Below are 13,385 nucleotides of genomic sequence, written 5' to 3' on the forward strand. Positions count from 1 at the left end.
TGATGTCTTGACAGGTTCATCCCCGTGTTCATCGTGTACAGGCAGAGGCTCGAGAACAAAGATATCAAAGAGGTAATATACATGCAGCGACTCACCTATATGAGGAGAGGTGCATTTGCAGTGACAGGGCCAGTTTATTACAGCGGCAAACTGTCCTAAACTGCTCCTCCCACTGCGATTTTAAAATGCCTCTCTTTCATCTAGACAATGAAGGAGGTGCAAAATAAGTGTTTTGCCATCTGCAATAAAAGAAAGTTTCTCTCTTTAATGGCAGGGGCACAGCCGAGCGGGGAGTGCACCTTGCTGTTCATCTCCCGCATGCGAGTGTGAGCTGTCTGGGTGATGGCCATTATGGTTCCTGCTACTGCCTGTGCGTCCGCTCCGCCGGGATCACTGAAGTGTTGGAACTAACAAGCTTGGGATGCAGACAGCGGATGCACAAATGGGATTTTGTCCTGAAAGCTTCAGAGTTTTGCTCCCTGTCTTCAGAGGAAGCAGGAGGGAGAACGGTGCCGTTTGCAGGGGAACTGTCTGAGTTGTGTGCCACCAGAATGAGCTGATTACATCTGATAATCTTGCTAATGATCTACACCGGGGAGGCGAGCACATAAAATTGAATGAGCTACACCGATTTACACAGTTTTTCAGGCTTGTCCTCTCATCTCGCTTTCTCTCTTATTCTCTTTCATTGTGGCTCAGATTTATGCAGAATCTGAGATGTCCTCCACTCAGGAAGATATGCAATATTCCTTGTCATAGTTAAAGCACACGTAGGATACGGGGCATGGCCACACACACACACACACGCGTATCACACACTCGGATATTCCTTCACATGTAATCACAAACGCTCTCACACATACAAGCACACAAAAGACACAGACACAGGAATCTTCACAGAGCTCCCCCGGCCCAAGGTTAGTGCAGATTAAAAGATGTGTCATTGATGGAGGAGGTTTCTCCTCCCTCCCCGGCCTGTCACACTGTGTTTGGGAACAACCCACTTCATTTTAGCAGCATAATGGGTAAACAGAGTGTGATCAGTCCAATTACCCCCTCATTGCAGAGGCGTTCTGGCGGGAATGGGCTGCGGAGAGAGTGAGCTGTCTGGTGTGAGGTGGAGTTGCAACAGCAGCACCTGCTGCCCGGGGCCCTCAGTCGTATGAATCTCAATTTGTTTGTACAGCCGTGCCAAAAACCGGTGACCAAGAAGTGAGGTCAGCGAGGAGGCTGATGGCACTTCTGGCTATTCTTCTGATTGCTGTTTTCACTGCTCTGTCTGAGGACTTGTGAACGATCAGAAGGTGCAATGAACTCATGTCAATGTCAGTCCTTCCAGTGGATAGTGTTGTGCTCGGTTCCTGCCGTGCAGCTCAAGGGTGGCAAATTATCTTATTCCCCAAATACACTGTGTTTTACAGCTCAGCAGATGCATGATTTTGCAGCAGAGGATTCATCCACAGAGCAGAAACAAGCTGCGATCCTAAATATGAATTCTGAAAGTGTGCGTGAGGTGGGTTCACTTGTTTTCACATATTGTGTTCACCATCAAATGCAGAGTAAGACGGGGAAGTTTCCAGCACAGTCTCTTCACGTTTACAGTTTTTCTCAACTACTTGTCATGTTCACGCAAGTGCGGAAGAGTGCATGAGTATCCTCAGGTGCTCGATTGGTTTAACCTTGACAGGTTGGAGTAATTACTGTCTCCTTATCCCACAATATGTCTGACGTCTTTCCATATAGCATCTGGTAACATTCTTATGACGCAAACATGTGCTTGTTGTCCTTGAAGAAGATGGAGATCCTTGTCTTTATGGCTCTCCCTTGGGATATAAACCCGGCTAATGTGCGTTTCTAGCTCCTCATCACCAGGCATCGTAATAAATGTTCAGAATAAAGTCTTTTCAACAAGATTCCAACTGACAGGCAGCTCTGTCAGCAGGAAATAGGGATTGCCATTCAGGATCCATTCGGCTTCACTAATTGAAACTAATACCTTTCAAATAGCGTATTGATCTGGAGAAAGCTCCATTTTTCAAATCTGCACTGTAAAAATGCAAGAATAACAAGAAACTTGAAGGTGCTAAGATTAAAATGGAGTTGTGGTTGTTTTTGTTGTTGTTGTGTGTGTGTATGTGTGTATGTCATGAGGATGACAGCAAACACATCATAGTATGACTTCAAAGCTTTTCTTGTTTCCTGGGCTGTTATGTAGCAGAAGGCCTGGGGCTCACCGTGTTACTGGCCTAATTAAAAAAAGGCTTATATCAGATGTACAGGTGGAAAATCCTGCACCTCTGCACATTAAAAACCACGTTAACATATCAGAAGTCCATCTGAGTTTCCCCCAAAATGTCCTCGACCACATGCACACGCGCGTGCACGCAGTTGACAGGTGAATCCGGTGTTGACTGATGCAAACAAATGATGTTTTCTGTCTTTTTGCATCGTTTCAGAGGCAGAAAGCCACAGCGTGAACACGTCTGCAAAGCACAGATTACTTTTGCTGTCAACCACGCCGAGTCAATCAAAGAGCTGCTCAGGAACAACTTCTATGTGTTTGCGAAAACAGACGAGACGTTATTGAATAATAAAAAATGTATATACAGACGGAAATAAGAGCGTGAAATCATTTCAGGATGATTTCGATATTTTAAAGCTGCCTCCCCATGAACAATGAGCTCGCACCGCTCCCGCAGCCACTCTCCGTCGGCGCGCTCGCCTGACGCGCAGCGCCTCCCCAACTGGTTCCCCACTTTGACAAAGTCCTGGACACGAGCAGGTCTGCGGAGCGGCTTCTTGCGCGTAAAGATGAAGCCTTGAATGGTTTGTTTTTGAGAAGTTGAACAGCTCTGTCACACGTGTCCCTCTCTCTGATAGACTCAGTTTTGGAAGAACACAATGGAGCTGTGGTCATTTTGGAGTTTTTCCCTTTTGGCTTTCGCGCTGCTCTGCCCCCTTCGCCTCAACTTTGTGGCTCAAGCGGAAATAAGTTCACCCCGAGCTAACGATAGATTTTATCGGCTGGAGGTCGTGCCGCTGGAAGCACGTGGAACACGACAACCAGCCGAAGTCTTACACAAAGTCGACAATTGCGCAGAAGTTTTTGGAACGGAACCAGACGGCGGTTTGAAACCGGACCGTGGCAAGAAAACTAGGAATGAAACACAGAAGGGACTGAAACAGGAGGCACCGATCGGCGTCGAGACGGCACCAAACTGCGCGAATCGTCTCAAAATACCCGGTAAAAAGTACGACAGCGTTTCCGAGGACAACTTGAGGCGAAGTACTGCGAATATTTTTCAAAGAAAGAAGAAGGTGAAGAGGAGTGTGGGTCCAGAATTCAGCGAGAATGTGGATATGAGTATAAGTGGAGGAGCGCAGTCAAGGGAGAGGTTTGTGGAGACGGTCCAAGGTGCCTCCAGCTCCAGAGGCGAGCACCGGCGCACCGGGGAGGAAACCCGGGGGTCCAACCCCAGACAAAGTGAGCCTTACGTGGACACGTCCACTTTCGCCCTGTCGGGAGACTCTGCGCACAACCAGGCGATGGTGCACTGGTCTGGACACAACAGCAGCGTGAGTTTGAATCCAACAGCAACACACTTCTTCTCATCATAAAGGGTTTAAGAAAACACGAATATGCTCCACACACTGGTTATAATGCTAATTAACCTTTTCTCCATTATATGTAAATTATAAAATACATTTACATGAATCTGTCACATTTTTACGCACAGCTGTTTCAGTGCGCACGAGGGGAATTCGTCTCCCACAAATGAATAATTGCAATGTGCCTGAGTCTTGAATTCAACAATGCATTTGCTAATTTCCTTATATTCATGATTATGTATTTCGTTGCTGTATAAATGGAGATTATGATTACGCGCACTGCGCTCCTGTCCGTGTGCTCGCCTGCTGGATGAGACTGTGCACCTGCAGGATTTCAAACTCGAGCAGAGGCATTGATTTCAACAAACTGTGTTGCCACCTGAACTTTTAAATGAACAGTTAACCCCCAGGTAAATGAGGATGACACGGCACTATGGGAAGGCGCAGGCATTTTGGCAGCAATCACAACACATTAATTATTTATGATATAATCAAGTAATGTCTGTCATCAAGGTGCAATAGCGACAATTAAAAGGGGATTGTGTCCAACCTGGCCCTTAACGTGACGCTGATGAGACACAGTTCGACCTTTTGGCAAATGAGCCATGCCTCAGTCGTTGACATTTGGCTCACATAGTTCATAGTCGTCTAATAACCTGGCTGCAGACAGCACTGCAACATGTTTATTGTTGAGAAGCTGCCAGGCTTTGCACTTTGAAACAGGTTGGTGTGAATGTGCACAAATGAAATGGACAACAAGACTTTGCAGCAGCCACCCAGACCCCCCCTCCCACAGACACTGGCATCACAGCTGCACACACCCATTTGGGTTTCCACAATGGAGATTGTATCTCTTACTTTAGGTATACACCGTGCCAAACCGTCTGCAAGCACCAGCACAAATCAGGCACACAGATCTTAAAACTATACAAACTGCCTTGTACAAAAGAAGGGAGCTATGTTTTTCCCCTCAGGTAATTCAGATCACCTTAATTTGTTTGGGAAGAGAATGTGTGGCACTGGCAGGGACATTAATCTGGGACCACATCTGCAGATTTTTGTGTCCCAGAAACAGTGAGAATATATATGTCATCCGGAATAATGCACATATATCTCACTTGGTGGATTTTTATCATTCAACATTGTTTTTTTCTCTCTTATCTGGTGCATTTTCTGTTTGCAACATATCCTGATGTTAGAGGCAACACAGATGTATCGTCGTGGACAGAGACGCACCAGTAATTCACCTGATAAAATCTGATTTGTGGGATTTATTGTGAAATATGTCGTTGGTTCGAGATGTCTTCGCCAACGATGGCCTTTTGTACCGCAGAACACTCTTCACTGGGTCGTCACTGATGGGCTTGTCACTGCAGCCAGTCAACAGTTTTGATTTATACAGCCTGAATCTCTGTCTGTGGTCCCAAAACTGCGACTGAAGCTGCAGTTTAAATTGATGGCGTTTTATGACTATATGTTAGAGCTCAGGCTATATTAGATCCAAATGACTGATAATAAATCCAATCTAAAAGGGACATTTGAAGGAAAATTACTTTGTTTCTGTGGTGGAGGGAGGTTCTATCAAATATTCACTTCGAGACTTTGCCTGTGATCTGGCCGAGGTGTAAAATCCCACAGGGAGCGAAATGAGAAAGATTCAGTGGGTGATGGTGAAAGCGCCAGCGGGGGATCTCGAGAGTTCAGATATGATAAAGGATTTTCATCGCGTAAAAACCTCAAATCTGTCCACAAAACAGCAGCCGACTATTATTTGATTTCTGTGATTGTCTGAGACATCAAAGCCCGGAGTCATATTCCTCTGCTCTCTGACTTTAAGAGAGATAACATTGATTGGACTCAACCATGGGTATAAAAACACATACTGCACGAAGAACCCTTTAAAATTCATGGTTCTTAACTACATGTAGTATTGATTGACTGGGCATGTTCCTGCTTCAGTCTGTCCTGAATGTGAATGGGGATGGAGAGTTAAAGAGTCGTGATTTATAATGGCATGCACCATCAATAGAGAAACAAATAGAAGGTAAACTAATTAAAAATGCTCATAAAGACTCTTGGCTGTGGTATAGCCTGTCTGGAAATAAGATTTTTTCAGCCTTGTGCCTCACATGGGGGTTCAAGCTGTGATAGGACTATGTTGATGATCATTTTAAACAGCCATTGCAGCAGATCCTATACTCAAAGGATGCAGAGCCCACCCCCCACCCCACCCAGAAGGCACAAGTCTCAGTGTGCGAGCCAGCTGGTGATCAGGGAGGTATTGGCAGCCAAATGATTTTTAAGCTCCTGATTGACCATTTTTGCAGGGTCCCCTCAGACAGCTGACCAAACTAGGACACCGTGTTGAAGATAATGACAGTTAATGAGCGTCTTTATTGACAACACATCCCCCGAGCTCCTGCCGCTGAAGCGACGCTGGATGTTGCTGTGGTGGCGACGTGGGGATAAGGGTGTGGTCCCCCTCGTTGGCCTCAGGAGGAGCAGGACCAGATTTCCTTCTCGGCCGTGGAGTACATCTCTGTGGCTCTTTGAATTTTGGTTTCTTCTCATGGTGACAAGAAACCAAACCATCTGTCAGTTCCGTTATATGGTCTTTTTTTGTTGCTGCCACTTGGGCCACATTGTCCTCATGCTTAATCGGGACGAGGCAGTTATTGTTGCACGTAATCTCATCGGTATAAATATACAATAAAAAAGAGGAAATCACACTGCCCCGGGGGACACGCGTTTAAAACCAGTTCATTAGATAGACAGCCATTCCATTTAGCATGCCAGAGCTGGTTGCATAGAAAACTCCTTGATCCATAAAATCAAATGGAATGGGTTCCCAATTCACAGAGGCATTTTACCAGAGTTTGTGGGGGTGTTACAGGATGATGAAAAGTGCATTAAAAAGCTGCCACTGTTGAGGTGTTCAGATGCAACAAAGGGAAAAGTTTAGCAGTTTTGTTTTTCCTTTCCTCCTGATAATTTCGTCTCGTCCGTATTCTCCACAGCCACCGCACTTTTTTTTTTTATGCATGTATAATTTTAGGTGAGACCCTTTAATAGAGAAGTCTCATGAGGGAAAGGGGCTAATGTCTGACCTTGTAAAACCTTCTTATTCATGCACTTTAATCATCCTCCGGCCCCCTGGTTGCTGCCTGAGGGGATTGTGATCCATACCACGTTTGAAGAAAATCAAAGGCGCTTGAAGTTTTTAACATTTCGGATTGTTTTCCCCTCGTGTTACGCTTTGAATTTATTGTAGCACCTCGACATTTGGAAATGTTTAATTTCAGATCGCCCATAAGCCCTTCTCTTGATTTTTGCATTACTGTTAATGCACCATTATTATTATTCAGCTGATTGTGAGCAAAGTTTCAGGCTTATTAAATATGGATTTTGAAAGTAGCAACCAGTGGAAATAAAACAACTACAAAGATAATTCCTTTCACACCAGCCGTTTTTGTCTTCTACCTCCCTGTCCCCCGGGGTGTCAGCACCATACGTCTGTTCATTAATCCAGCCTGTCTCAAGCCTTTAGGGATGCACTGTCCACTGATGTGATTGTAAGATGCTGATAGAAACGCCAGCAATCCTGTGTGCTATATGTGAAAGTGTGGACGCTGGTTACTACAAGAAAAACAATCGCTCAGAAGCCTGAATGGGGAAATTCTTTTTAAACATTTTATGGAAAAAAGAACCCAAGGAAGCATTTCCTGTTGTGTTAGTTTTTTCGCCTCTCTTTTATTTCATGGTGCACAGGATTCAATTTTCACCCTCTCTACTGTAATAATTCAGTGAATCCCAGTTTTTACTCCTCAGATGACATGCATGTGTGCCCTTTTTTTTTTTCATGAATCATTTGTGCTCAGGGACCATAATGCATCACATCAACATGGGCTCCCAGCACTTCTTTGGCACTTGTAATTCCTCAGACTGTAGTTTTGCTCCACAAAGTGCATTTTAAGCAGCAAATAAAGTCCCCGCCGTCAGTTGTATGTTCAAGCACTGTCATTGCTTTATTCCTCTCCACCTCCCCCACTCTCAGTCTCTCTCTCTCTCTCACACGTTTACGTTTCAAATTTAATCAAAGTGACAAAGGGGGTGCGGGATCATATTTGACAAGTTTGCATGTGATTAATTAGTTTAATAACTGTCGCAGTGTGGTAGACGCGTACTCTGGCTGTGATTGGGTAATGAAAACAAATTTATGCATTTTCTGATTGGGGAAAATCATACAATTGGAATTCAAATGGGGAGATGTTGTGTTTTCTTCTTTACTTTCATTATCGCCAATAACAAGCAAACCAAGGGACCCTGGCTTGGTGACATTATACCTCGAAGCAGCACGTTGCCTGGAGCGCCGCCGCCGCCGCCGCAGTTGCTATCATGTTTAAAGATGACGGGGACTTCTCCGGTGGCAGTCGGCTTAAGTAATGGCTGGACTTGGCAGTTTACAGTGACAGGAATGCATTAGTTATTGGGGGAAATGTTTTTTTTTTTTCTCCCATCCCCTGAGATACAAAAGACCTAAAACAACACACACACAGACGCACACACTGCGTAATCAATGGAGATGATGGAAAACTTCCAAAGCACAAAATGACACGTTTAGAAAACAGAATACCCAATGGGTGTCGTGGAGTTAATCTTTTAAAATGATTGGTTGCTTTTGCTTTGAACCAAATAGAAAGCAGAAAAAAAAAATGAGTTATAGTTAAAAGTTATGACAAAATATTCATCACACTTTTTTTTTTTGCAGAGGTAAGACCTGACGGAGGCTGCACATCATTTACATGAGTTAATGATCGTATTGAAGTGGATGTGAATTGTCATCAATAAGATTGTCAGGAAGCTGTAAATTAATCACAACAACTTAAGCACTGAATTTGAAATAACAGCTAATTGTGTTCCAGCCACCGTTTCACACAGCGTCTAAACCAGGAGCCGGTAGATTTTAATTCCTGATTTCATGCTGTGCTTTGCTACTCCGACAGTTAAATTGTGCTGTTCACAATGTTTAAATAACCATCTTTGATTATAATCCCCTCCATGTCTGTCTTTCTTCACTGCGTATGCCTGCTCTTTTATTCGGAGGCTCAGTATTCCACACAGGTAGCAGAAATTCCATCTCATCAGATGCTGTGTTTTAGTTTGCGCCGCTGTTGTCTTGCTTCAACCTAACGTGTCTCTTTCTGATATGGAGATTTAAACGTAGCCGGGAGACATAACTGCAGCCAGGCTCTGACATTAATATGCTCGAAAAGTGGTCTCCCACACTTTTTCGTCAAGCATGAACATTTTTGTGTTTTCGTGGCCAAACAAGCGAGTAAACAAAGACGACGGCGAACAAACGATCAAAGGCTGAAGGTGTCACATTATACACACGTTAAAAGGCTTGTACCATGAATTTTTCAATGAATATGTAATCAGATAAACCCAGCAGCCGAGATGATATTTTCTCTCAACAAAGTGAGGGAATGTTAATTAACGTATCTGACACACACAAAAAGTTGATGCTGAACATAAGAGCAAAATGCTCACTGACAACACTTGTCATTTGCTTTCATACAATATTCATCCAACAGGAAATTGGCTTGTTGGGCGGTGGGCGTATATGGCAGCTTAAATCCTCCGGCAGTGGCCACAGGTCTGGTTCTGATCCGGCGCTCCTTCGTCTTCCCTGCTCTTTCTCTCCCCCTTTCACATTTAATCATGTCCTATTGAATAAAGGCTAAACATCCAGGATTTTCTTTTTTGAAAAAAATCACTAGCATGAGACACTACATGTATAGTCTTCCTTGATATATAACCAAACTGTTTTTGTTGCTTTAACTCATGTGAGACTACAGGATGAAAACTTCCTGCACGTGTTGCAAGATTTGCTAGATGGCAATTAGAAGATTTCATCGTTGAAACCTGATCAGACCTGATCAGGTTTTCCCTGAGGTGGAAAAGACTTTGGCCCATAAGACTCATGTTATGTTCTGTGGCTGGATACAAGTGCTAGTTGGTGGTCTGCTTTATTCGTAAGCATAATCCAAAACTAGAGTTCTGGAAAAAACATATTAACAAATATTTCAGATGAGGTTATTCCCACTAAAGCTGCTTTCAGTCATGCGTTTGTGGTAGAAACTGAGTGAGCCAGTGTGAGAATATGGCCGGATGTTGTCCAGGAGATTCACCACGAGCAAGTGGGAGCTGTGATGACATTTGTAACAGTCGACAATCGCAAATCTGAAACAAACAAATATCTTGTAATTTCCACAGCTGCATTTATACGTCCTGTCTCCTTAATGTTCCACCTCTCGCCTGAATGCTACGGAGATTTTACTGCTGTTGTGAAGACGCGTGACCCGAACAATCTCCTGCTGCGTTCTTCATATGCGAAAGGCAAAGTCGGGGGGAAATGTCTGGACAATTGGGTCAGAACATTTTCATGCCTCCAAACGGCTTGAGTCTCACCGAAATGACGTTTGGTTTTGCTGGCCATCAGTTATTAGTTGCTGCTTGTTGAACTTGGGGCCCTGCTAGAGGAGGAAGGGCTTTTTTGTCAGGGTGGAAACAAGATGTCCACAGAAAAACTTTGCTTTGCCCAACTAGACCATCTCTTATGACTTATGTCCATCATAAGAATTTAGTGTTTCCCTCTAAACAGAACTGGAAAAACAAATAAGTTCCATATCAATCCAATCTCTCTGGAAGAAATAGCCATTTTAAAAGTGAATGCTAATCCGATCGGCTATTTTCTGCCTCTTCACATCATGAAAAATGCAAAGAAGCGACACAGGAAAAGATTTGATTCTCAGCCCTTTTGGAAGAGAAGAGGGTCATTTTAGGTGGAGGCCTTCTCTCTTCCAAAATCTTAATTTGGACCCACTCCTGCCTTTGGCTCCACCTCAGATGTCCCCCCCGGGCAGAAGCCGAGCCATTACGAGCCAAAGGAGAAACAGAAGAGACTGGAAGTAATGTCTAAACGTTGTTTCACTGCTAAAACTTCTCCGAGATGATAACCAGTGTTCAAACCTGTTGAGAACTCCTAAGATTTTATAGAAACATTTTTCATCCTGGTAAATTTCCAATTCTCTGCCGTCATCCACGGCTTCATGAATAACATGATTACACACACAAAAAAGAATAAATGTAGTCATGCTATTGTACTTTCAACCCTCAACACTAAATATGAGTAAACGAGGGGGGGCACAGAATATGAAAAACCTGTAAAAGTAAAATGCTAATGTTGTATTTTTGGCTCTCCACACCACTTACAATGCATCAAATTAATTTCAAATTGCACGGGATGTGACTAAAACTTTGTCAAATGTGTCAAATCATTTAAATTACTTCTAAAATTGCCATTTCATTTGTCCTTGGATGTTCTTTGGTTTTTCACCTCTTTGTGCAAATGGCAGGGCGCGGAGCAAAGTCAACATGGAATCACAGGAGGTGCATTCCTATACCTTTTACCTCCAGCTTTCTTTAGAGAAAAAAAGTAAAGTGCCGTTTGTGCACCAATCGCAATCTTTCTTACCACTAATGGCAAGCAGTAGAATTTATTGTATTGTTGCAAGCAGCCGAGAGACATAACATAGCCACAAAATACCCTCACAATAGAGCTGTATTTGAAGTGAAACCCCTTTATATTCAGCCCATTTCATTAATTTCCCTCCCATAATGGACCAAATTGATTGCTGAAACCTCTCTAGCTCAAAGCATCAGGGTTATATGGCCAGAGCTCCAGAGTCGGGGAGGAAAAGCAAACACACAGACGGCCGGCTAATGCACAGGGGACCTTTCGCTGGGGTTTACTTGATGAAAGCAGCATCCCCCCCCCGGAGTACGTTTTCACCCACAAAAGTACAAACAATCAATTTGGGCCCACAGACAAGATGAGGACGGAGTTGGGCCTCGCTTCGACCGCACCGTTACTCTTAAAAGACGTTAGTCTCTTCCACTAAGTGCTCTACTTTGGAGACATCCTCACACAGCCACAATCAACGTGTCGTGCCTCTGCTCCTCCACCCACTTGTATTTTGTGCATCTTGATTTTGGCCTCGCTCCTGTCGAGCCTTAAAGAAATCTATGCAAATTTTCCACCAATACTGTGTTTCTTTTCTCCGCAGGTGTTTGCATCAGATAATTTCTAATGGATGCATGAATATATTCATCTTGAATCCTGTGAGAGAGAGGAAGCAAAGTTAGAATTTATATCTCCAGCGTTGAGCGTGTTATGACACACATCGCTCTCTACGTCTACGCTGGTAGATTTCCACCAAGTGTGTTTGGCTCTGCGAAGATTTTCTTGTGCTTGGCTGTGGATCTTTTCATTTCTCGCTCAAGAAATGGAATTTAAAAGTCCACAGTAGAGGTGAATCGTTCAGGATGAGATCTAGGACATTAATTAGCTGCTTCCCTTTAAGAAAACAGTATTTGTCAAATCGCTCAAATGACTCTCTCTCGCCCTTGGCTCCTGTCTTCCTTCCCTTAATGAAGTTGAGAATGTAATGAGCCTAACAACAAATGAAACAGGTTTTATTTTTGCATCTGCGTGCTAAGACTGGTGAGATGCAGTGTACGAGGTGAACAGCGTAGTCCCAGCTCGCTCCTCTCACAGCGATATGGCAGCTTTTGGTGTCTGATAATGGCCACGATGCATTAGGGCCCCTCCACGGATTTGCATTATTTCGTAGTGTTGGCTCTTCTCAGTGTCCATTTTTTTTTCTCAGCCTGTTTCCTCTTTCTCCTCTTCCTCTGCTCCTCATTGGAACAGTAACAGCGAAGAGTACAGGCATGTCACGGTGTGGGAATTTTCCCACAGGGTAATAAATTCTCGACAACACCGGTGTCACCGATTACTTGTGACATTCTACAGGAAAAGACACGTGACAAGCTCAATATCTGTAGAGCGATTACTTTGCTCTTTAACGTTAGATTTCACTCTGATGTTCTTGAAGGTGTGTGTGTGTGTCCTTTAGATGCTGCCACCTTCATCACACGTAGTTTTGTAGCTTCATTAATATTATCAAGTTCTCTCTTAGCGTTTGGTTTTAATTTAAACATCCTCCCCCATGTCTTCATGTGACTGCAGAGCTGACACACAGACTATATTACCGTAGCATCTGATTGATTGCAAGTATTAATAGTTAGTATTTAATTAGTTTTTTTTTATTTTGGATGAATGTGGGCAGTACCACTGATCTGTGAAAATCAATTAATGAGTTCACTTCTACATAAACAGTTAAATAAAATGTGTTGTGGGTGGATATTAAGTGTGTACCTGAACACCATGTAACACAAAGCAGCAACCTTCGTGGAGATTAATTGTATCATATGACACAGGTATGAACATACAGTATATATCACTTAAAAAACTATTTTAACTTCTGTCAGAATTTTGGGATCAACTGTGGTCACCTGTGTTTTTCTGATTATTTCTTAGACAATTGTAATATATTTGCTGATTATCTCCACACACACACACACACACACACACATAGCTGCTATTATTTAATCACGTTTACAGATTTGTGTTGTTGAATAATTTTCATATTAAATATATATTTACCTACTACACTACAAGTCCATCATAGCTCAATCAATGTAGAATTGCATCTTGAGGCTCATTGAAACAATCCTTGATAAAGATTTTTTAAAAATATGACATTGACATTTTATCCCCAACTTATTTACAGATCTAACATGTGTAGGTCAACGATGTCATTCAGTCGCAGTCCTGTTTGTGTTCATGTGATCATAAATGTGTGATGTCA

The 13,385-nt window shown here is 43.2% G+C and overlaps 1 protein-coding gene across 1 annotated transcript in view; it reads left to right on the plus strand.

Moving 5' to 3' along the window:
- The first annotated feature begins 2,764 nt into the window (after positions 1-2,764).
- sorcs3b (sortilin related VPS10 domain containing receptor 3b) overlaps positions 2,765-13,385 on the plus strand; it is a 42,199-nt gene continuing 31,578 nt past the window's right edge. Inside the window, exon 1 of the mRNA XM_035173473.2 lies at positions 2,765-3,576. Within this exon, the coding sequence (XP_035029364.1) occupies positions 2,902-3,576 (675 nt within the window). The 5' untranslated portion in view covers positions 2,765-2,901. The remainder of the gene's footprint in view (positions 3,577-13,385) is intronic.

This window comes from Hippoglossus stenolepis, chromosome 12 (genome assembly GCF_022539355.2).
Source record: "Hippoglossus stenolepis isolate QCI-W04-F060 chromosome 12, HSTE1.2, whole genome shotgun sequence".
Taxonomy (NCBI): Eukaryota; Metazoa; Chordata; class Actinopteri; order Pleuronectiformes; family Pleuronectidae; genus Hippoglossus; species Hippoglossus stenolepis.